General features: G+C 37.9%; 1 protein-coding gene across 2 annotated transcripts in view; it reads left to right on the plus strand.

The window, feature by feature from the left end:
• Positions 1-23,588, plus strand: part of PDE7A (phosphodiesterase 7A) — a 122,533-nt gene that overhangs the window by 84,943 nt on the left and 14,002 nt on the right. For both annotated transcript variants that reach the window (XM_027042753.2, XM_015083947.3), the window contains exons 4-7: positions 7,303-7,454; positions 9,407-9,470; positions 20,397-20,492; positions 22,563-22,663. In XM_027042753.2, the coding sequence (XP_026898554.1) occupies positions 7,303-7,454; positions 9,407-9,470; positions 20,397-20,492; positions 22,563-22,663 (413 nt within the window). The remainder of the gene's footprint in view (positions 1-7,302; positions 7,455-9,406; positions 9,471-20,396; positions 20,493-22,562; positions 22,664-23,588) is intronic.

Genomic DNA, 23,588 nt, shown 5'->3' on the forward strand with positions numbered 1-23,588 from the left:
AGTTATAAGAATGTTTATTACAGAATTGTAAGAAAAATAAAAGAAACAGCCCAGAAGCAAAAAGAGCAAGTAATTATGATAATTTCATACTTTGGAATAATGAGCACCTCACAGAAAAATGTTACTTCAAATTGATGAAAATTGTGACCGATTTTTTTTTTTAATTCTCATGTTAGCTAACATACAGTGTAGTCTTGGCTTCAGGAGTGGAATCTGGTGATTCATCACTTACATATAACACCCAGTGCTCCTCCCAACAAGTGCCCTTCTCAATGCCCTTCACCCATTTTCCCCACCTCCCCACCCCCATCAACCCTCAGTTCTCTGTATTTAAGAGTCTCTTCTGGTTTGCCTCCCTCTCTGTTTTTATCTTGTTTTTCCTACCCTTCCCCCATGTTCATCTGTTAAGTGTCTCAAATTCCACATATGAGTGAAATCATGTGATATCTGTCTGTCTCTGACTAGACTTATTTCGCTTAGCATAATATCCTCCAGTTCCATCCATGTTGTTGTAAATGGCAAGATTTCATTCTTTTTCATCACTGAGTAGTATTCCAGTGTGTGTGTGTGTGTGTGTGTGTGTGTGTGTGTGTGTGTGTGTGTGTCTGTGTCACATACCACATTTTCTTTTTTTTAATTAATAATTTTTTAATTTTTATTCAGTTTTGAAAGACCGAGAGAGTGGGAGACACAGAATCTGAAGCAGGCTCCAGGCTCTTGAGCTGTCAGCACTGAGCCTGATGCAGGACTCGAATCCAGGAACTGAGATCATGACCTGAGCCACAGTTGGCCACTTAACCAACTGAGCCACCAAGGCGCCCCTATACACCACATTTTCTTAATTCATTCATCAGGTGATGGACATTTAAGTTCTTTCCATAATTTGGCTATTGTTGAAAGTGCTGCTATAAACATTGGGGTACAAGTGCCCCTATGTATCAGCATTCCTGTATCCCTTGGGTAAATTCCTAGCAGTGCTATTGCTGGGTCATAGGGTAGTTCTATTTTTAATTTTTTGAGGAACTTCTGTGCTGTTTTCCAGAGTGGCTGCACAAGTTTGCATTCCCACCAGCAGTGCAAGAGGGTTCCCATTTTTCCACATCCTCGCCAGCATTTGTTGTTTCCTGAGTTGTTAATTTTAGCCATTCTGACTGGTGTGAGATGGTATATCTCAGTGTGGTTTTGATTTGTATTTCCCTGATGATGAGTGTCATTGAGCATCTTTTCATGTGTCTGTGTGCCATCTGGACATCTTCTTTGGAAAGTGTCTGTTCATGTCTTCTGCCCTTTTCTTCACTGGATTATTTGTTTTCTTGGGTGTTGACTTTGTTCAGTTCTTTACAGATTTTTGATACCAGCCCTTTATCCAATGTGTCATTTGCAAATATCTTCTCCCATTCTGTTGGTTACTTTTTAGTCTTGTTGATTGTTTCCTTTGCAGTGCAGAAGCTTTTTATCTTGATGAGGTCCCAATAGTTAATTTTTTTGCTTTTATTTCCCTTGCCTTTGGAGACATGTCAAGTAAGAAATTGCTGTAGCCGAGGTCAAAGAGGTTGTAGTCTGTTTTGTCCTGTAGAATTTTGATGGCTTCCTGTCTCACATTTAGGTCTTTCATCCATTGTGAGTTTATTTTTATGGTGTAAGAAAGTGTGACTGAATTTTGTACCACTCACTTAAAAAATTAAATGAAGTGGGGCACCTAGGTGGCTCAGTCAGATAAGCATTGACTTCAGCTCAGGTCATGATCTCACAGCTCATGAGTTCGAGCCCCACACCAGGCTTTGTGCTGACAGCTCAGAGCCTGGAGCCTGCTTCGGATTCTGCCTCCCTCTCTCTGCCCCTGCCCCGCTTGCACTCTGTCTCTGTTAATAAATAACCATTAAAATTTTTTTTGATTAAATGAAGCAATAGCCATAAAGAACAAATTGAACTCAGGGAATAGATAATAAGGCAAGATAAAAAAAAAAAGTGGTTGAAACATGTACATTCAGAATCAAGAAAGAGTAGAAACAAGGGGTACCTGGGTGGCTCAGTCAGTTAAACATCTGACTCTTTGGCTCAAATCATGATCTCACAGTTCATGAGATTGAACCATGCATGGGACTCTGTGCTGACAGCACAGAGCCTGCTTGGGATTTTCTCTCTCCCTGTCTCTCTGCCCCTCCCCTGCTTGCTTGCTCGCTCGCTCTCTCTCTCAAAATAAATAAATATTTAGGAAAAAAACAATAGAAGCAAAAGTCCAAATATATCACAGAAATGAAGGCATTTGGTAGGACCAAAGGTGTAGAATATGCAGTAACCAAGATAATGAGCATAGGGGATAGAAATGAGAAAAGCAATCTGCAGTCACACCACCCTGAGTGCACCCAATCTTGGCTGATCTCAGAAGCTAAGCAGGGTTGGGAAAAATAAGAAAGCAAACAAAACAAATAAATGATTAAAACGAATTGGAGAGGAAGTGAGGTACAGATGATAGGTAAAGTCGTTTCAACGTAACAGTTTAGTCTCTGAATAATAAAGCTAAAATAGTGGAACACAATAAATATTTAGCGATACCATTCGAGAAAACTCTTCATAAGTAACAGAAGAGTTAAAATGACATATTGAAGGAGCACACCATGTATCAGGGGAAAATGATCCAGAATGGTTCACAGTGGGGTATATCTTAGCAAAGTCATTGGACTTAAAAATCAAGAGAGTTTCTGTGGGTGGCCATGGCAAAAGACCAAGTCACTAAAGGGGGGAAGGAAAGGGTTTGCCTCAGACTTTGCAAACCTCAATGCCAGAAGATAATGAATCAGTACTTTGAAATACACTCCAGGAAGGAAAATGAAAGACAAGAATTTATATTTAGTCAAGCTGTCAAATACAAAGACTACCATTCAAAGATATATTGTTTGTGAGATACATTATTATCATGAAAGAAAAAGTATATACTCCGTCAACTAACAAACATTGGGAAAGGGAAAGTAGGATATAGAGTCATTTCCTTGCGTGTAATAACAAAATATTAAAGGATGATGTCTTAAGCTGACAAATCAGGAAGTGGAAATATAAGCATATTTTACAAAATGAAGGTATTTTTTGTAAATTGTAAAGTTGTAGCAACGCTCTTCAGGGCAGTACTGGTTAAACAGATTATGGTTCATCTATATCATGAAATACTTGATAGCCTCATAAAAAAATGAGGAAGGTCTCTATGTACCAATAGGGAAGGAGCGCCAAGATAAAAAGCAAGATGCAGAACATATAATGGAATATATGGTACCATTTATGTAAAAGGAGTAGAAAAATAGTATATAAGGATTTCATACATTTGATCAAAAAACTCAGGAAAGATACACAAGAATCTTTAAGAAAAAAATTATCTTGGGGGAAGGCTTGGGAGGTGGTTGGATGGATGACTGGGTAGGGGTTAGGTTCGGGTTTGTTCTTTTTTTTTTTAATGTTTATTTATTTATTTTGAGAGAGAGCATGCACATGCATGAGTGGGTCAGGGGCAGAGAGAGAGAGAGGCGGGGAGGGAGAGAGAATCCCAAGCAGGCTCCACACTGTCAGCGTGGAGCCTGATTTGGGGCTCAGACTCAAGAACACGAAATCATGACCCGAGCCAAAATCAAGAGTTGGATGCTTCACCAACTGAGCCACCCAGGCGCCCTTCCTTTTCATTTTTGTAGTGCAAATGCATTACATATTACTAATTAGACTAATGGAAATACAAATATTCTCTTCCTCCTTCCCCCAAATTCTGGTCCCGTATTGTCTTAAGCAAAGCTCTGAGGTAGTTTTAGCTGCTATCTCTACAAGGTGTCATGGGATTTTCATTCTTTCCAGAATGTAATCTTCTTAAGTAATCTTCCCCAGGCCTTCTAGGTGCAGAAAACACTGTTCTGTGATTGATTTGCTATTTCATCTGGACAGGTTCTCTGTCCTTTCTTAGGTTGTCTGCAAAATAATCAGTACTTATTAAGGCTGGTTCTGTCATTAAATGAAACTCTGTTTCTTATCCTTTGTGTAGGTTATTTATGGGATTGGTCTTGCTGGATGCATTGGGCTCCTATGAGTGAGCATTTCCCCTTGAGTTAGTGTCTAATATTCATTCTCAACTTAATATGGTCAAAACAGAACTCTTGATAACATGTACCAACTTTAGAACTCTATGAAATAGGAAGATACGAATTACATTTAGTTTTTGTTTTTTTCATTTAAGGAAGGTGAGACATTAAGAGGTTGTGACTTGTCAAAAATTACTCAGAAAATAGGAGTAAGGCAGGGGCAAGGAGGGTGCTGCCAGACTGCCAGATGTCTTAACCATTGATAATGTGAATCCTGCCTTGTTGATATGAGGATTTAGCATGGTGGACTGAGTTATTGGGGTTTTCCCTTCAAGTGAGGCTAATTTGTTTTTTGGTCCTTGTGCAGTTATGCTCCCAAAGAGATTCTCACACTTATTTCCAGGGTGCATGAGTTTGGGTATATAATTGGAAAGCAGTGATGCTACTATTATTAGTGTATACATGTATGCACACACATATATGCACATAGTGATTCAGTATAATTGCCAGTGACAAAACTGTTACCTTTTGTGATTTAAGATCACTTGAAGGGAATGCTCATGAAATCATGCTCATGACTTTGAACTCTTTTCCATAATGAATAGAAGACATTCTGCAACATTTTCTAGAAGTTTTCTAAATGCTTTGGTTCTAATGCATTAATTGTATTGCATTTCTACTTTGGTTTCTAAAGTTGTGTGTGTAAAATGGGGGCGATAGTCTTGTCATCTTCACAGGATTGTTGTGATCACTAAATGGGATAGCTTATGTGAATGCGCTTTTGTAAAACTGTAAGGTGCCTTATCAAAACAGAGATGGTGGTGCTAGTATACGCTAATTAGTCTCACCTGTTCCTCATATGTTCCTACCATTCAACTCTGTCCCTTCCCGATTCACTCTTTTCTAAGAATAGGACTAAAAGGATCATATTAGACTTAAATTCGTGTACCTTAGCTTTTTTCCCCTCTGTGTTTCTTTTTCTGCATGCGTTCGTCTACGTAAAGACAATTTTGAATAATGTCATACAGAATCTTACACTTAATAATTAAACAATAGAGATATAATAAAAACCTATGAGTAATAGTGTGGACACAGGCTTTGTAAACAGACAGTTTTGTGTTTTAAAATCCACTTGTCCTATGTTGGCTGTGTGAACTTGGACAGGTTACTTAATCTCTTGTAGACTCAGTGTTCTCATGTGTAGAAATGAATGATAATATTTATCTTTTGACATTGTTGCGGACTAAATGAGGTACTTTTTGCAAAGCACTTTGGAACATTGTTTTCACAGAACACTTAGTCTACCCTCATGTCCTCAAACATGCAAATTCTAGTTCAGACATAATCACTTGATTAGTAGTTTTACCATTTTTGTTGTACTCCTTTTAATGTAAGTTACATTGATAAAGATCAGAAATTTAACTCCACAGTTGCTCTAAAAACTTTCTATTTTAGATTCACTGGAATGAAAAATGAGTACATTATGAAAAATGTACATAACAGTGTATATTACTTTATTTCTGGCTTATGTGAGTATATGGGAGCCTGAAAACTCATCAGCTATTTCAAAACGAGGATGCATTTATTCATTATATTTTACATATACCTAGCTGGTGCTATTATTAGCATTTGGAATAAAGAGATGAAAAAAAAAAAGTAGTTCTTGGCTACATTGGAGGTCACCATTTGTCAAAGGAGACAGGTAAATAAGTGGTTATAATCCAATATCAGAAGTAGTCTGATAGAGGTCTGCACAGGGAGCTTTGAGAACCCAGAGGAGGCACCTCCCACTTCTACATGGGGAGTGTGCGTGCAGTCGTTCAGATGTGCCTCCAGGGAAAATGACATCTGAGTCACATCTGGAACGAGCCAGAACCTGTAACATGAAGCCTTTTCTTTAGACTAAGGACATGAATTCATTTTAAGATGATGTGGAGCCAATGAGTACTTTTATTTAAAGCAACATGAGGGGCGCCTGGGTGGCTCAGTCAGTTGGGCGTCCGACTTTGGCGCAGGTCATGATCTCACCATCAGTGAGTTCGGGCCCTATGTCAGGCTCTGTGCTGACAGCTTGGAGCCTGGAGTCTGCTCTGGATTCTGTGTCTCCCTGTCTCTCTGCCCCTCCCCTGCTCGTGCTCTCCCTCAAAAATTAAAAAAAATAATAATAAAGCAACATGAATGGATTGGGAATTTAGGATAACTACCTGGAAGCATACCTCCAAGCAGTGGCATCACATCAGTTTTATCATCATCTACATTGCAACCAGTTACTTAATATATCCAGCTCATGGATACCTTATCTCACTCAATCCAGCACCCTTTGAACTGCATATTAATTGCCATTATTCTATAGATATGAAAACACAGGGTAATACAGGTTAATAGAGGAGTTAGTGACTGGATGCATAAGGGAGAGTATGTTTGATCACCTGCCATTCTTCCTGGTGGGTTTAAGTTAACAGAAGATGAGAGATGATAATTGTTGATCCTTAGTCTCCTTTTTCATGTGTTTTATATATTATAAAGCATTTCACTGAATTTAGTTTGATTCTAGAGTTTAAAGATAACATGTGTTCCCTAGAAGATGGCTTTTAACCCAAGTCTGTTACTTCGTCTGGTACTTAAGGAAACTGGTTTGTTCTAACACTAGAGGAAAAAATGGTTGTGTTAAACTTGCTCTTCCTTAGAATTTTTCATCTTACAGGATTTTTGTCCCTATTCTTTAGAATTCTTAATAGAATATGTTACTTAATTTTCCAGTCCTTCTCCTTTTCCTCTAAATAAAATTATCTTAATATTTGAAATGATATCTCCTTAGGATTTGAGACGTTGTAGTTGTGTAAGTGTTAAATTCTCATATGTAACTGGGGACCTGGATTCTCAGTATGAAGGGTAGTTTGAAACTAGATTTTTGTCTTTCTTCTCCATAATGTCTATCGAGTATATTCAAGCAATAGAATGAGAGGTGATAATTCTTCAGAGTTAAAAACAAAACAAAAAACCTGACTATTAATCCAGCCACATTCCTCATTAGCTTTCCAAATCCTGTCAAAATTGACCATTTACCCCTTCATTTTTAGTTCTTTAGTTGAAAATACAAATGAAGTACTTCTTTCTCTCCTAGAAATGTGGTATAATGATTCGTTTTTTTAAAAAGGGTTTGTATGTAACTAGAAAGGAGTATAACAAAGATTGTGTGTGCACAGTTTCGACTTGCTATACTCACCTTTTACTTCTTTTATTTCAGCTCAATCTGAAATTGAAGTTTCTGTGTCTGCAAGAAATATCAGGAGGTTACTAAGTTTCCAGCGGTATCTTAGATCTTCTCGCTTTTTTCGCGGTACTACTGTTTCAAATTCTCTAAACATTTTAGATGATGATTATAATGGACAAGCCAAGGTGTGTATAACTTTTTCAAGAAAACATTAATTTTTGATAAGTTTCATGAAACCCTTTTTTTCCCATATGGGATTGACTTATTAGAACCTTTTTTTGTATGCAAAAATTAGTTAAGCCCATTATTCAGTTTTTCCTTTAGAGCAGGTGTTCATTTTATAATTAGGTGTTACAGAGCAAGGGAAATCACTGAAGTAACTAAAAGAATGAAAATGTTTTTGTTTATTGTAACAGTAAGTAACAAGTAGATCAGTAAACATTATAAGATCACACTGAATTTTAACTTTGGGAAGAATATTATGGCTATTCTGATCTAATGTCTATATGCTATACATAAAGAATCTATGACCTAAAGAGCATCAGGGACTGTTTGAGCTCACCCACTGTTTAGAGGTAAACCCAGCATAGGATGTTAGGTCTCATGACTTACAGTCAAATGATTTTTTATAGTCTCTTGCATCACTGAGCTATTTTGAGGGTTTATACATTTTCTAATTAAACCCAGTGATTGTGAGCATTATGTATATAGTTTAAAAGAAATGTCTTAATGAAGGTGGAGCTCAGATGAGCTTGTTTTTGACCAAATGAGAGTTTTTAATGATCTTATGTTTCTGACATTTTTTAAATTATTTTTTACCTAATATTTACAGGCCAGATTTTGTAAGTGTGTGTACATAGGGCTAAGGTACCTTCTTTACAATTACATGAAAGTGCAAAAAAATTGTTTCCCTGTTTGTGAAAGAAATCTATAGAAAAGTGTTCATGCTTTCTTTAAATTGTAAAAAGTTTACAGGTTCTGCTTTTTAACATGAAAATATTGGGGCACCTGGGTAGCTCAGTCGGTTAAACGTCTGACTTTGGCTCAGATCATGATCTCATAGTTCCTGGGTTTGAGCCTCCCGTCGGGCTCAGTGCTGACAGCTCAGAGCCTGGATCCTGCTTCAGATTCTGTGTCCCTCTCTCTCTCTGCCCCTCTCCCGCTTACACACATGCTCTCTCTCAAAAATAAACATTAAAAAAAATTAAAAATAAACAAAATGAGAATATTGATCTGTGTATGAGTGGTTGTTAGTACCATCAAATAATCACTATTAGTAAGAGTATTTCTTATGTCAATTTATTGATAGATGTGTACAACAGTGAACTTTCCACAAAAATTTCAGGTTACAAATATATAGTGTAAAAATATGAATTTGGTTTGGTTGTTGTGAGATTTATTTGCTCAACTGAAATACACATCAACTTAAATGTAATAGAGGCTATTAATTATTGTATAATGATATTTAAAGAATATAAATAAATACCTGTAAGTTGGGAGTGTTTTTTTTTTTTTAAGAAAAGGAATGACAAATAACTTAAGCATAGTGTAGTATAGATTCAAGTGCCTAAGTTCCAGAATCAGACTACCTGAGTTAACTAATATCCCAGCTCTATTACTTTCTCGCTGAGCAAGTTAGTTACTTTTAGCCTGTTTCCCCATATATAAAGGAGGGTTAAAGACAACTCCTACTTCATAGTCTTGGTATGAATAGTAAGAGTAAGCAAAACACTTTTAACCGTACCTGGAATATAGTAAGTACTCAACTATTATAACTTATTTTTAAAATCTAATTTCTAGACCATGCCATGTATGAACCATATATGGTTCATGGTGTTAAACTATGTTAGAATTCTTGAAAAGTTCATGGGAGTATAGGAATGAATTGAAAGAAACAATAACCTTACTTGTACATTCATTAGTTGGAATACAAACTATTTGGTTTTCCAAATGGAGATTACCCTTTGGACACTTTTTTGGAGCCAGTTGGAAAGGTCATGATTAAAAGGAGAATGATACTTTGCATTTCTTAAAGTAAATCACTTTCCATTTTCACTAGCTTCACTATGGACTATCTGTAAAAGACAGACTGTTATTGAACTTAAATTACAGTAGGAATGTTTGGTTTTCATTTCAGTGTATGCTGGAAAAAGTTGGAAATTGGAATTTTGATATCTTTCTATTTGATAGACTAACAAATGGTAAGTGAAGAGTTTGACTTACTCAAATTAATGTGTACTCTAGATTGCTGCATTGATGGTACAGTCACTCGGGGGGTTATTGCTTTCATTTACTTAGGTTATGAGCCCTCTGCTGCCAACAGAACATCATTTTGTCCCTTCTTTAGTGACTGATCTATAAGCTCAAAGAATCACTCTCATAATTTTGTTTTTTCATTACTCTTGGTTAGCAGTAATCAAAAGTCATCATCATCATCATCACTTGGCCATCCATCCCTAATTAATGCTACTATTATAGATAACCCAAAGTGAAATTGTTACCTCATTATTTTGTTTTTCTGTTTTGGTTTCTTTTGGGTTGTGGTCATTTACAATGACATCTTCTGATACTGTATTTCAGCTTTGATAGCCACAGATATGTGGTAGATTAATGACATTTTAAAGATATCCTTTCTTTTAACTTTATGGTTCTCAGGCTTTTCTTTCTCTGTACACTTGAGAGATATGGCATATGATCAACATTGGTTCCCTATGACATGGCGTCTTCATGGTTGGGTGGAGATGAGCTTGTAGCTTCTTTAGGAGTCTTATCAGAATCTACAGAATATGAATGGTTTGAAAACACCAGGTGATTCTAATCTGTTTACCCCCTCCTGTGTTTTGTTTGGTTTTAGGGGCAAGGGTCATGTTTCCTTATTCTCTTTGGAACAGGATAAGGATTTCTTTTGAGAATCATTTTTATTTAGGGTAAAATTTTTGGCATAAAAAAATGGTACAGGTTATTCAACTAGACTGTACTGGTCTAAATATCTTTTTGCTTGTCTAAATATCCTTTTAATAAGTGAAACAGGGGGCTCCTGGGTAGCTCAGTTGGTTAAGCATCTCACTCAATTTCGGCTCAGGTCATGATCTCATGATTCATGAGATTGAGCCCCACAGTGGGCTCTGTGCTGACCGTGGAGCCTGCTTGGGATTCTCTCTCCCTCTCTCTTCCCCTCCTGCACACACACACACACACACACACACACTCTCTCTCTCTCTCTCTCTCTCTCAAAATAAATAAATAAACCTTAATAAAAGTAAAGCAGATTGGAAAGTACACTGAGAGGAAGCCACTTCTGAATGTTTAGAATGAAGTGGGCCACCTGGGTGGCTCAGTCAATTGAACATCCAACTCTTGATTTCCGCTCAGGTTGTGATCCCAGGGTTGTGGGATCGAGCCCTGCACCGGGCTCCACTCTGAACATGGAACTTGCTTGAGATTCTCTCTCTCCCTCTGCCTCCCCCTCCCCTGCTTCTGCATTCACACATTTTCTGTCTCTGTGTCTCTGTCTCTCAAATTAAAAAAAAAAAATTTTTTTTTAGAGTGAATTAAATATGTAGTTCACTGCTATGTACTTTGAAATTGCTTTTTTGTTTTCTTTTTTTCTTTGGAATGAAGCTCCTTTCATAAGGAAGCTAAATATGGGAAATGGGCAAGCAGATACAACTCTAGTCATCTTGAGAATCAATGTGGGTCTAGCTTTTTAGTATCACTACATTATTCTCTGTAAGCTGTGTGACCATGTAAAGTCCATGTAAAGAAAATAGCTTTGAGATCACCTTCTATTTGTCTGTACACTGTTGACAGAAAATAAATCGGACTGATCCTCAGCAAAATTGAAAAACAATGAATTCTGTTTTATCAGCACAGTCCCCCTCCTGCTTCCCTGCCATTTTGGGTTTTTTTTTTTCCTTTTCTCTTTCTCTTCTACCTCTCCTTTGCCCTTGGGTGACTGTTTTCTGCCTTTCTCTGGCCCCACTTGGCATGTCCACACAGAAAATGCTCTAGTATTATTTGCACAGTTGTCTTTCCCTTCAGCCTTCCCTTTTTAAAACATGTAGATGGCAAAATATCAAGTGACTCATCTTCTTCTAAATCTGGGAAATTCCTTTTTTCTAACTTAATATGAATATTACTTCAGTTATTATCCCAAGATAAATGTAGATCAAACCATGCCCCCCTTCACACCTTCCAGGTTTAGCCTTCTATAAACTGTAATTGCTCCTCACCTGCTATTAGTCTGCTGGGGCACTTTTACTCATTGAAATAGCTGTTTGTTTTCTAAATTCCATTTTTAAAAAGCACATATCTGCTAGTCAGGGGTCTTGGTGATAAAAGTAGAGTGAGGTTGAAAGTGTGGGATGGGCAGAATAGCTTTCATGTTAATCACCTCATTACTTTTTGTGAAGAGGATGGCTGAATGGTTTCTTCTTAGGGTTGGTTGTTAGCAGGTAACTACACACCTGTGATTTTACAGATGGTGATACACATATTCATGTAACGAGAGCCACCCAAAAGTTACAGGAATTCTATACGTGAAGAGCAAATGGGCAAGAAAAATTTTTTAACTTTCATTATTTTATTAGAAATGCTTTCCTTTTTTTTTTTAATTTTTTTTCAACGTTTTTTATTTTATTTTGGGGACAGAGAGAGACAGAGCATGAACGGGGGAGGGGCAGAGAGAGAGGGAGACACAGAATCGGAAACAGGCTCCAGGCTCCGAGCCATCAGCCCAGAGCCTGACGCGGGGCTCGAACTCATGGACCGCAAGATCGTGACCTGGCTGAAGTCGGACGCTTAACCGACTGCGCCACCCAGGCGCCCCAGAAATGCTTTCCTTTTAAAAGTGCTTAGCCAGAAATGAATTCTGGATAATATATATGTATGGTATCCAAGTGTATAGTTTTCCTTTGTTGCTTACCGATCCCGTGCTTTCTGTATTTCTTACTCTGGCAATTCGCCAGATGACATAGTAGGGGGAACGCAGAGAAGAGGTAAAACTCAGTGATTCCCACCAAGACAAAGGGTCCCACCTTGTCCACTGCAAGGAGGAAAATACGTATCATCTGGTAGGATATATTTGGCATTCCTTTTATAGGAATGAGAGGTTATGTGTAAAATAGCAAGATAGGGTTTGTCACCCCCGAGATCTACCTGGCATGTGAGGACCCTTGTTGCCAGGTGTGTCTCATGGCAGCAGCCTCATCCTCCTGGCTGCCATCTGGAATCACATCTAAGAACTATCAATGACCCTTACATGTACCTTGAGCAGTTCTGTCTTTGGATACATGTTTATGAAGGAGGCTCTTCTATAAGCACAATTTTCTTTTCCAAGAAAGTGTTTCCATTTTTGTATAAAGTAAGTTCTTCTGTGCAAGAAGAACAGGTAAGCATTACTTGTTTTGAAATGTTTGACTTGTGTTCTTATTCACTGGTATTAAAATAGTCGGTTGGTATCTTAAAAACTAGAAATAAGAAACAATGTTACACGCAGTTTTCCAATTAGATATGGGTAGTACACTTTGTTAGACTGGTTTTTGTCTGATTCTTTTAAAGTTCTTGGTGGAAGACATTATATGTATTGCAGATTGCCCGAATTCCAGAAGATATTTTACCATTAGATTGCAGCTTTCTTAAAACTTATTCAAGACCTAGAAATTGGTAATTTGTCTCATTAGGTTTGCAAAACAAGTTTGGGAGAATGCTATCATAACCTAAACATACAGAATAAATATACATTCTTTTTTACTGAGATATAATTGACATATGATGTTATATTAGTCTCAGATGTACAACATAATGATTTGACATTTATATACATTACAAAAGATTACCACAGAAATAGTTACCATCCGTCACCATAAAAAGTTATTACAATATTATCGCCTATATTCCCTATGCTGTACTTTACATCTCTGTGACATATTTATTTTATAACTGGAATTTTGTACCTCTTAATCCCTTTCACCTGTTCTGCCCATTCCTCCACCTCCTTGGCAATCACGTTTGTTCTCTGTAAGTCTGTTTCTGTTGTTTTGTTTGTTCATTTGTTTTTTAGATTCCAGATATAAGCAAAATCATATGGTGTTTGTCTTTCTCTATCTGAATTATTTTACTTAGCATAATGCCCTCTAGGTCCATCCATGTTATCACAAATGGCTGAGTAATGTGCCATTACAATGATGTTCCATTGTTTTGTGCTTTCAGCTCTCACATTTAGGTCTTGAGTCCATACTTTGTGTATTTTTGCACATGGTATGGGAAAGTAGTCAAGTTTCATTCTTTTACATGCAGCAGTTCAGCTTTTCCAACACCATTTATTGAAGAGACTGTTTTTTTCCCCATTGTATATTCTTGCCTCCTTTGTCATAGATTAATTGACCCTTAAAGCATGGATTTATTTTGGGCTCTCCATTATGCTCCACTGATCTATATGTCTTTTTTTGTGCTGACACCATATCGTTGATTACTGTAGCTTTGTAATGTAGTTTGAAATCTGGGAACATGATACCTCAGCTCTGGTGTTCCTTCTCAAGATTGCTTTGACTATTGGGGATCTTTTGTGGTTCCGTACAAATGTTAGGATTATTTTTCTAATTCTGTGAAAAATGCTATTGGTATTTTTATGGAGATGGCATTGAATCTGTAGATTGCTTTGGACAGTAGGGACATTTTAACCATATTATTCCAGTTCATGAGCATGGTACATCGTTCAATTTCTTTGTGGCATCTTCAATTTTTTTCATCAATGTCTTATAGGTTTTCAGAGTACAGATTTTCCAACTCCTTTGTTACATTTATTCCTAGGTATTTTCTTTTCGATGCAATTATAAATGGGATTATTTTATTAATTTCTCTTTCTGGTAATTACTAGTATATAGAAGTACAACATATCTGTATGTTAATTTTGTATCCTGCAACTTTGCTGGGTTCATTTGTAGTTCTAATAGTTTTTTGGTAGAGTCTATAGGGTTTTCTTTATATATAGGATTATGACATCTGCAAGTAGTGACAGTGTACTTATTCCTTCACAATCTAGATGCCTTTTATTTCTTTTTCTTTTCTTATTGCTGTGTTTTGTACTTCCAGTACAGTGTTGAATAAAAGTGTCAAGAATGGGCATCCTTGTTTTGTTCTTAGAAGGAAAGCGTTCAGCCTTTCACCATTGAGAATGATGTTACCTGTGGGTTTGTCATATGTGGCCTTTTTTATATTGAGATATGTTCCCTCTGTACCCACTTTGTTGAGAGTTTTTATCATAAATGGATGTTGAATTTTGTCAAATGGTTTTCCTACATCTATTGAGATGATCATATGCTTTTTATCCTTCATTTTGTTAAGGTAGTATATCCTGTTGATGCATTTGCAAATGTGGAACCATCCTTATATTCCTGGAATAAATCCCACATGAACATGGTGTTTGATCCTTTCACTATATTGTAGAATTTGGTTTGGTCATATTTGGTTAAGTATTTTTGTAAATATGTTCATCAAGAATATTGGACTGTAATTTCTTTTTTTTGTACAAAGTGTCTTTGTCTACTTTTGGTGTCGGGGTAATGTTGGCCTTGTAGAATGAATACAGAAACAATCCTTCCTCTTTAATTTTTTGAAATACTTTGAGAAGGATAGGTACTTACTCTTCTCTCAGTGTTTGGTAGAACCCACCCGTGAGAAGCCATTTGGTCTTGGACTTTTGTTAGTTGGGAGTTTTTTGATTACTGATTCATTTCATTGCTAGTAATTGGTCTGTTCAAATTTCCTATTTCTTTGTGATTCAATCTTAGAAGATTATGTATGTAGGAATTTATCCATTTCTTCTAGGTTGTCCAGTCTGTTGGCATCTACTTGTTTTAGTAGTCTCTTACCAGCTGTATTTTTATGGTGTCTTTTGTATCTTCTCCTCTTTCATTTCTGATGTTACTTACTTGAATCCTGCCTCTTTTTCTCTTTAGACAGGCTTATCAACTTTATCTTTTCAAAGAATCAGCTCTTAATTTTATTAATCTTTTCTATTATTTTTTAAGTCCTATTTCATTTATTTCTACTCTTTATTATTTCCTTCCTTCTACTAACTTTGGGCACTGTTTGTTCCTCTTTTTTCTCATTCCCTTAAGTGTAAGCTTAGATTGTTTATTTCACATTTTTCTTAATGGTTTGGTAGGCTTTATCACTATAAACTGCTTCTGCAGGGCACCTGGGTGGCTCAGTCACTTAAGCATCCAACTCTTGATATCAGCTCAGGTCATGATCTCTCAGTTTGTGAGTTTGAGCCCTGCATTGGGCTCTGCATTGACAGTGTGGAGCCTTCTTGAGATTCTGTTTCTGTCTCTCTCTATCTCTGCCTCTCTCTCTCTTCTCCCCCCTCACTCTCCCTCTCTCTCACACTCTCTCTCTCCCTCTCAATAAATAAATAAACTTAAAAAAAAAACATTTTTGCTGTGCATCTTCTATTTTGGAACATTATATTTTAATTTTCATTTGACTCAATTCTTTTGTTTGAATTCCTCTTTCATTTCTCCATTGACGTCTTGGTTGTTTATTGGCATGTTGTTTAGCATCCACGTGTTTGTGTTTTTTTCCAGTATTTTTTTTCTTGTAATTGATCTAGTTTCATACTGTTGTGGTTGGAAAAGATGCTTGATGTAATTTCAGTTTTAAATTTATTGAGACTTGTTTTGTGGCCTAACATGTGATCTCTCCTGGAGAATACAATGTTTCATGTGCGTCTCCAAAGAATGTGTATTCTTTTTTAATTTTTTGTTTTTTGTTTTTGGTGTTCAGTTTGGATGATTTCCACTCCCCTGAAATCCTAGATCACTGATCTGTGCTTCTGCATCATCTCATCTGCTGTTGATTCCCTCTACAGTGTTTTCCATTTTAGTTAATGTATTCTTCAGCTCTGATGCATTCTTTTTTATATTTCTTATCTCTGCTGAAGTTCTCACTGAGTTTATCTACTCTTCTCAAGTCTGGAGAGCATCCTTATGACCATTACTTTGAACTCTTCATAAGGTAGATCGCTTATTTCCATTTCATTTAGTTTGGTTTTTTTTTTTTTGAGGTTTTGTCTTGTTCTTTCATTTGCAACATGTTCCTCTGTCTCCTCCTTTCCCTGCCTATTTTTGTTTGTATATATTAGGTAGATCAGCTGTGTCTCTGGGTCTTGAACATGTAACCTTATATAGAAGGCATCCTGTGAGGCGTAAACCCCACCCCACCCCCTGGTAACTATACCCAGGCACTCCAGGGATTTCCCCTGTGTGGGCTGCATGTGCCCTCCTTTGTGGCTGGATCACAAATTATGTGGGCACACTGGTACCACTTTTGTGGGGTTCCAGTCCCAGCTGAGGCGACTCAGTGTGGTGGGACAGTAGCCACTTTTGGGGGGACAGGCACCAGTCTCAGTTGAGGCTCTCTGCTGAGTGCAACAGGAGGGGAACCACTTTGGAAGGGTATCCCCCAGGAAGGGAAGGTTGGGCTGGACAGGTCCACAGGTTGACATCTGGTCAGGGTAAGCAGTGCTAGAAAGGTAAATGGATAGTGTCAGAACTGGTGCCCGCCAGCATCAGCCCAGCGAGGCAGAAGGAAGGCAAGAAAAATGGTGCCATTCAGTGCTTCCTTCCTGGAGAAAGTTCCTACAGAGCCCTGACCCTACTGCACAAGCCCTAAAATTAGTCAGTGAATCTCCTTCAGTTATGGCTTAGGTGCTGTTTAGACTATTGCTTCTGTTCTGGTCTCAGCCAAGTGTTTATATGCAGGCCTTTTAAGAGTGGAATCTTGGCTTCCCACAGCCGGCCAGCTCTCCTGGAGTTAAGCTTCACTGCTTTTCAAGGCTTCTGGACATAAGGCATGCTGATTTCCAAAGCCAGATGTTAAAGAGGCTTTTCTTCCTGGTACAGATCCCCAGGGCAGTGGGTACCTGATGTGGGGCTCAAACCCTTCACTTCTCAGGGAGGATCTCTATACCTGTGATATCCCTCCTGCTTGTGGGTTATCAAGCTGGGCGTGTGGACCCCGACCAAATCATATCTCTGCTTTCTTGATGTGACTTTTTCTTTACATCTTTAGCTGTGGAAGAGCTGTTCTGCTAGTCCCCAGATTGTTCTCAGTAAGAGTTACTCTACATGTACTTGCAGTTTTGGTGTGTGGCCATTGCTTGACCTGAGCTCAGAATCCTCCTACTCTGCCATTTTCAGCAATTCCCACCCACTTTTTAAAATTGAGGTATAATTGACATATAACATTATATTAGCTTTAGGTGTACAATGTGAGGATTTAATATATGTATATATTTAAAACAACCACAAAAAATCTAACATCCATCACTATACATGGTTACATTTTTTTTTGTGAGAACTCTTTAAGATCTATTCTCTCAACAACTTTCAAATATGTAATACAGTATTATTAATTATAGTCACCATGCTGTACGTTACATTCCCCAGACTTATTTTATAACTAGAAATTTGTACCTTTTGACCCTTTTCACTCATTCTGTCAACACCCCCAACTCTTGCCTCTGACAACCACCAATTTGTTCTCTGTATCTATGAGCTTGGTTTTTTTGTTTGTTAAAGATTCCACATAATAGTTAGATCATGGCATTTGTCTTTCTCTGTCTGACTTATTTCACTTAGCATAATGACCTCAAAACTCATCCATGTAGTTGTAAGTGGCAAGATTTCTTTCATTTTTATGGCTGAATAATATTCCATCGTATATGTATACCATATCCTCTTTGTCCGTTCATCTGTCTGTGGACCCTTAGGTTGCTTCCATTGGAAATAATGCTGCGCTGAGCAGAGGAGTGCGTATATCTTTTCGACTTAGTGTTTTCTTTTCTTTGGGTAAATAGAGGTCGAATTGCTGGATAATATGTTAGTTCTCTTTTTAAATTTTCGAGGAGCCTCCATTCTGTTTTCCATAGTGGCTGTACCAATTTACATTCCTACCAATAGTGCATTTTTCTCCACATCCTCACCAACACTTGCTGTTTTTTGTCTTGATAATAACCATTCTGACAGGTGTAGAGTGGTATCTCATTTGTGGTTTTGATTTGTATTTCCCTGATGGCTAGTGATGTTGAGCATCTTTTCATCTGGCTCTTGGCCATCTGTATATCTTCTTTGGAAAAATGTCTACTCGTATCCTCTGCCTATATTTAAACTGGGTTGTTTGTTTGAACTTACATTGTGAAATATCTATGTATATATCCAAGGAAAAGTGGGTTGTTACAGCAATAATTACAGGAATATAGCTCAGTTCTTCACAAATGGTTCTAAACCAGATGGGCTCCTGTTTGTATCAGTATAGTGTTATCAGGATTCAAATACATTTTAACATTTAATTTCTTAAAAAAATAAAAGATTTGAAAAAGTTTTTTTTGTTTAAGGTGCTATGTCAGGTTTTTTAAAAAGAATCTCTTTTGGTCTCCTGCATCTTTTCCAGTGTTTCTCATGCAAATATTGTTCAATTAATTTATATTTTTCCTTAGCTATGGGCTTCTGTTGACAATTGTGTAGGCAGTTTTGGGTAATGAAGTTAGCCCAGTGGTCCTTTAAAATTCTCCATAAATGTTATTACTATAAATATGCAATGTGAGAATAGTTAAGTCTTTTGTAGATTTTTTTAAGAATGATAGTTTCTTTAGAGAGATGGTTTCTTTAGAATCATCTTTATGTTATTGTCTAAATTCTGGCAGCAATTTTTGAGCTCCTAACTCTTTAAAACATACAGTTTTATATCATGTGTCCTAATAGAGGAAATGCACAAAACTTTGAGAAATATAATAGAAGGTATAAAAAATGGAGAGTTACATCTTGGAAGACAGACTAACCATTATAACAATGCTAGTATTTCCAGATTCCATGTCTATACTCAAGTGACTCCAGTTGTCAAAAGGGTGGAAGTTGAGGGTGAGATAGTCCTCACAGCAGGTAGCAGCTCTTTCAGAAAACTTAGCTTAGGGGAAGAGACAGGGTGGCAGCTGGAGGGAGCCAAGAGAGTCAAGTATTCTTTGTTGTTTGAAAGATAAAATCTAGAGCATGTCCTGAGTGCTGATGCTTGTTGGAGCACTAGAAGGAGGGACTGAGGAGGGATATTTTGATTCAGGGGGAAGGAGGAGGCATGGGGGTTGGTGTTGGTAGGTGGCACAGTTTCTGAGACACTCTGGAGGGGTGGAGGGATTGGCTTTGGAAAGAAAAGGAAATGAGGGCTTGTATTTTTTCTGTGAAGTATGAGGCTGTTGAGAATAAGGGGGGGGGGAATTTGAGAAGAATAGAGAAAGCTTGAAAATAGGCATTTGAAGAGATAAAGAGTGGCACCTGGGTATCTCGGTTGGGCATCCGACTTTGGGTCAGGTCACCATCCCCACATCGGGCTTGCTGCTGTCATTGCAGAGCCAGCTTCGGGTCCTCTACCCACCTCAATTTCCCCTTCCCCCACTTGCGTGCATGCTCTCTCGCTCTCTCTCTCAAAAATAAATAAGCATTAAAAACAGATAAAGAACTGTTTCACTAGAAAAACATAGTAAGATTGCTGTATAATTGTTGACTGTGAACTTAGTGTTAGAATAGAATTCTATTTAGTTTTGTGACCACCCGCCCCTTCCAGCTACTCAGATTTCTTGCTACAAGTGTGGGGTAGACAAGTGGTTGAGTTCAAAGTTTTGATCTTGAGGTCATCGATCCTTCCTCCTAGCTCTGTACCTTGAAGAACAAACACAACCTCTAGTGAACAAGGTGCAGCTACCACAGTTGACTTTGATTGGACATCCTCATACAGTTAGTGATGTGGTAGAGGGATATCTAGGTGGAGTTGGTGCAAGGTTTTCTACTGATTCTAATTACTTTGGTGTCTTTCAAAAAATTGATTTGAAAATGCTTATCTTCCAGTTATTTGGTTGTAGAAAAATGAAACAAAGCCCATTTTTTTCCTTAGAATGGAAAAAAGATACAAGAATTAAAGTTCACAGCTGCTAAAATTAAGGATGTACGTTTTAGATAGACAAAATGTAGGAATTTGTACTCTCTGTGTTTTATATTCAAAACCCATATTTGGAAGCACAATGCAATTATGCTAGTCTATATTTCCTACTAATATCTCTTCTTTTTTCATTTTAGGAAATAGTCTAGTAAGTTTAACCTTTCATTTATTTAGTCTTCATGGATTAATTGAGTACTTCCATTTAGATATGATGAAACTTCGTAGATTTTTAGGTAAGTGATTTTAACCCGTTTAACAGAAATAACATTTGAACAAGAATCTGTTTTAAGTTTTCATCAGTTTTTTTCAGTTAGCTATTGCTCTAAAACAGACTACCCTAAATTTTTGTAGCTTGGAATGACATACACTTACTCAGCTCCTGAGTCTGTGGGGCTGTTGAATACTGCTTGTAGTCTAGCTGAGTTCATTTATGTACCTGCAGTTGACAACAGGCAAGCTACTCTGTGGGCCTGGACTGGGACCTCAGCTGGGACACTGGGCTTCATGTGGCTCAGCTTTACATGGTCCCCCATTAAATTCAAAGGAGTCAAAGGAGTTTGGCCCCTTAATAAATTCATATTAAAAACAAAAAAAGAAGGAAATATATTTTATGACAAGCTTCTTCAAAGAGTGATGGGCAGTCTCCAAGGGAGCTGGCATACCCAGACCCCTGAAACTGGCTCTCCAGGTCTGGCTCTCCATCACTTCCACCCCATGCTGTTGGCCAAAGCAAGTCTGATAGGGGGTGAATGACACCTCTCGTCCAGGAAGCTTTGAAGGTTCAAAGCCATGAATGGAGGGCATGGTGAAGAAGTGGGACACTTTTGCAGTCAATCTCTTAGGTTGACCACAGCTTTGTCACAAAGATGACACAATTTCTGTCCTTTTTCCAAACTATGAAAGCTCAAACTTTAAAAGATTAGGTGCATTGCACTTAGGTGTTCTCTTTTTCTGATCCCAGAAATCTCTTTACGTTAAACTTAAAGATTATTTTTAATATGTTTAAATGTGCACGGTGATATTTGTGTAAGACTGTTTTGCTAGGGAAAAAGCTGAACTTTTTTGCCAAATAAATATGTTAGAAGAAAATCAGCATGAGGATTATTTACTTTTTTTAAAAAAGAAGGTAATATTTTCTTTCCTCTTAAATACTGAACTAAGATAAATTTATTACCTAGGACTTTTGAGAGACTTTTCCTGCATATTTATTTCTAATTTGTATACCTGCAATACTCCACTAACAAATTGTGTAAATTAGAAAACATATATAAAAATAGATATTAACAAGAGTAATTAAAAGGCTATTTGAAAGGATGGGTTAAAGTAAATACATAATTCTAATGCTCTTTCCTTCTCACCAGTGAGTCATGTTTCACCACTGTGGAATTGGCTCACTTTACTAGTGACCAGTAGATTACAGTGTTATGCCCTTGGGGCCATCCTGCAGGCTTGATGGCAACAGGGATAACTCTACCCCTAATCTTAGTCTCCTTTTTCATGAAAGCCTAACAGACATGGAGTAGAGACAGTAGGATTAAGAGAAGGTCCATCCCTACCACTGAAAAACTAATTCCAGTTCTGAAACGAATACCTCACTGATGATGCGCCCATGGGATCATCTTCATATGCCCTAATAACTATAATATTTTAGCTTCATAAAGTTTTTTGTTTACTGATAAATTTCCAGAGTCTAAAACAGTACTTGGGGCAAGTGTTTGTTGAATGAATTGCAATGCTTTTAATGAAACCGAGAAACTCTTCTTAAATTACATTTGAAAGAGAGGAGTTTGGTACAATGATAGGTTCACATTTTAAAAGAGAAAAAGAGAGGCACCTGGGTGGCTCAGTCAGTCAAGCATCCGACTGCTGGCTCAGGTCATGATCTGATGGCTCGTGAGTTCAAGCGCCACATCAGGCTCTGTGCTCACAGCTCAGAGCCTGGAGCCTGTTTCAGATTCTGTGTGTCTCCCTCTCTCTCTCTCTCTGCCCCTCCCCCGCTAGCACTCTGTCTCTCCCTCTCTCAAAAATAAGTAACACTTAAATAAAAAAGAAAAATAAACAAAAGATTTATTGTTTTGACATGAATACCTTCTGATAATTTCAAACAAGTTAGCAGCCACAGTGGTATTGATTCTTTGGACATACATGTGAGTTCTGAGTGATTGTCATCCATCTGAATCTGAACAACTAGCTGGTAGCCACATGAAGATTGTAAGTGGAAAACTCATAATTATCACAATTCTTGTACTTTGCACAGGCCTCCCACGTACAATTAAATTTGAGATCTTTTTTCTTTGATGCAGTTATGATTCAAGAAGATTACCACAGTCAGAACCCTTACCACAATGCGGTCCATGCTGCAGATGTTACTCAGGCCATGCACTGTTACTTAAAAGAACCTAAGGTAAGATGCTGACATTTACAGGGGGTGTGAATCCTAAGAAAATTCCTTGACTTACTTTCAAATACTTTTCCTTAAATGAGTGATTTGACTCAAAATCAGAGGCTTCCTTCACTAAACTGAGATCTGGCTGGATCAAGTTTCCCATCCTGGTTATATTTGTACAGCAGTTGGACAACTGAGTGATTGTTGAGAGAGAAGCTGGAGAAGTCCAGGTGAGGTCTGGATCCGACGAAACCCCCAACTCTGTGTTAAGACACTGGCATTTACACCAAGCTCCTTGTAACCTCCATGAGGGCCGCACAGCATTAGTCCAATTCAGAGAATGAATGGGGAGCTACAGAAGGGAAGCAGGAGACTTTCCCACACCTGTCAGAAGCTGTTTTGTTTTGGTGCACCATGAAAGAGCCTGGTGGCCCAAGCTAGGCAAGGGGCTTTGGGGAAGGAGAGAGGTAGACGGTGTGTAAGATCTCTTGGGAGTTAGAGTGCCTAGCCTATGGTGTCTGCATGCCTTTGGAGGAATGAAGCAGAGAGAAGAGTCAATGAAGACTGCGTGGGGCAGCTGAGTAGAGTGTGGAATTCTGTGAGAGAAAGTACGTAGAAAAGGGAGCAAGTTTTGGGGGTAAGGCTGGTAGAGATGATGACCTCCACTTTGGATATGTAGAGTTAAATGTGTTTGTGTGGTATCCAAATGGAGATGTTGAATAGAGAGTTGGATAAGAGAGTCTGGAGCAGAGAAGGGAATCTGTTGGAGATATAGATGTAGGGATCAACTGTAGATGATAACGGAAAGCCGTGTTTGTCTTTGGATGTTTCCTACCCCTGATGGTCCTGAAATCACATTTGCTTACCCTCAGCCCTGTTTCTAAACTCTTCTCCCCCTGGGATCTGAGTTCCCACTTGATGTTAGAAGGGAAAGCAAGCTGAC

The sequence above is a fragment of the Acinonyx jubatus genome, chromosome F2, assembly GCF_027475565.1.
Source record: "Acinonyx jubatus isolate Ajub_Pintada_27869175 chromosome F2, VMU_Ajub_asm_v1.0, whole genome shotgun sequence".
Taxonomy (NCBI): domain Eukaryota; kingdom Metazoa; phylum Chordata; class Mammalia; order Carnivora; family Felidae; genus Acinonyx; species Acinonyx jubatus.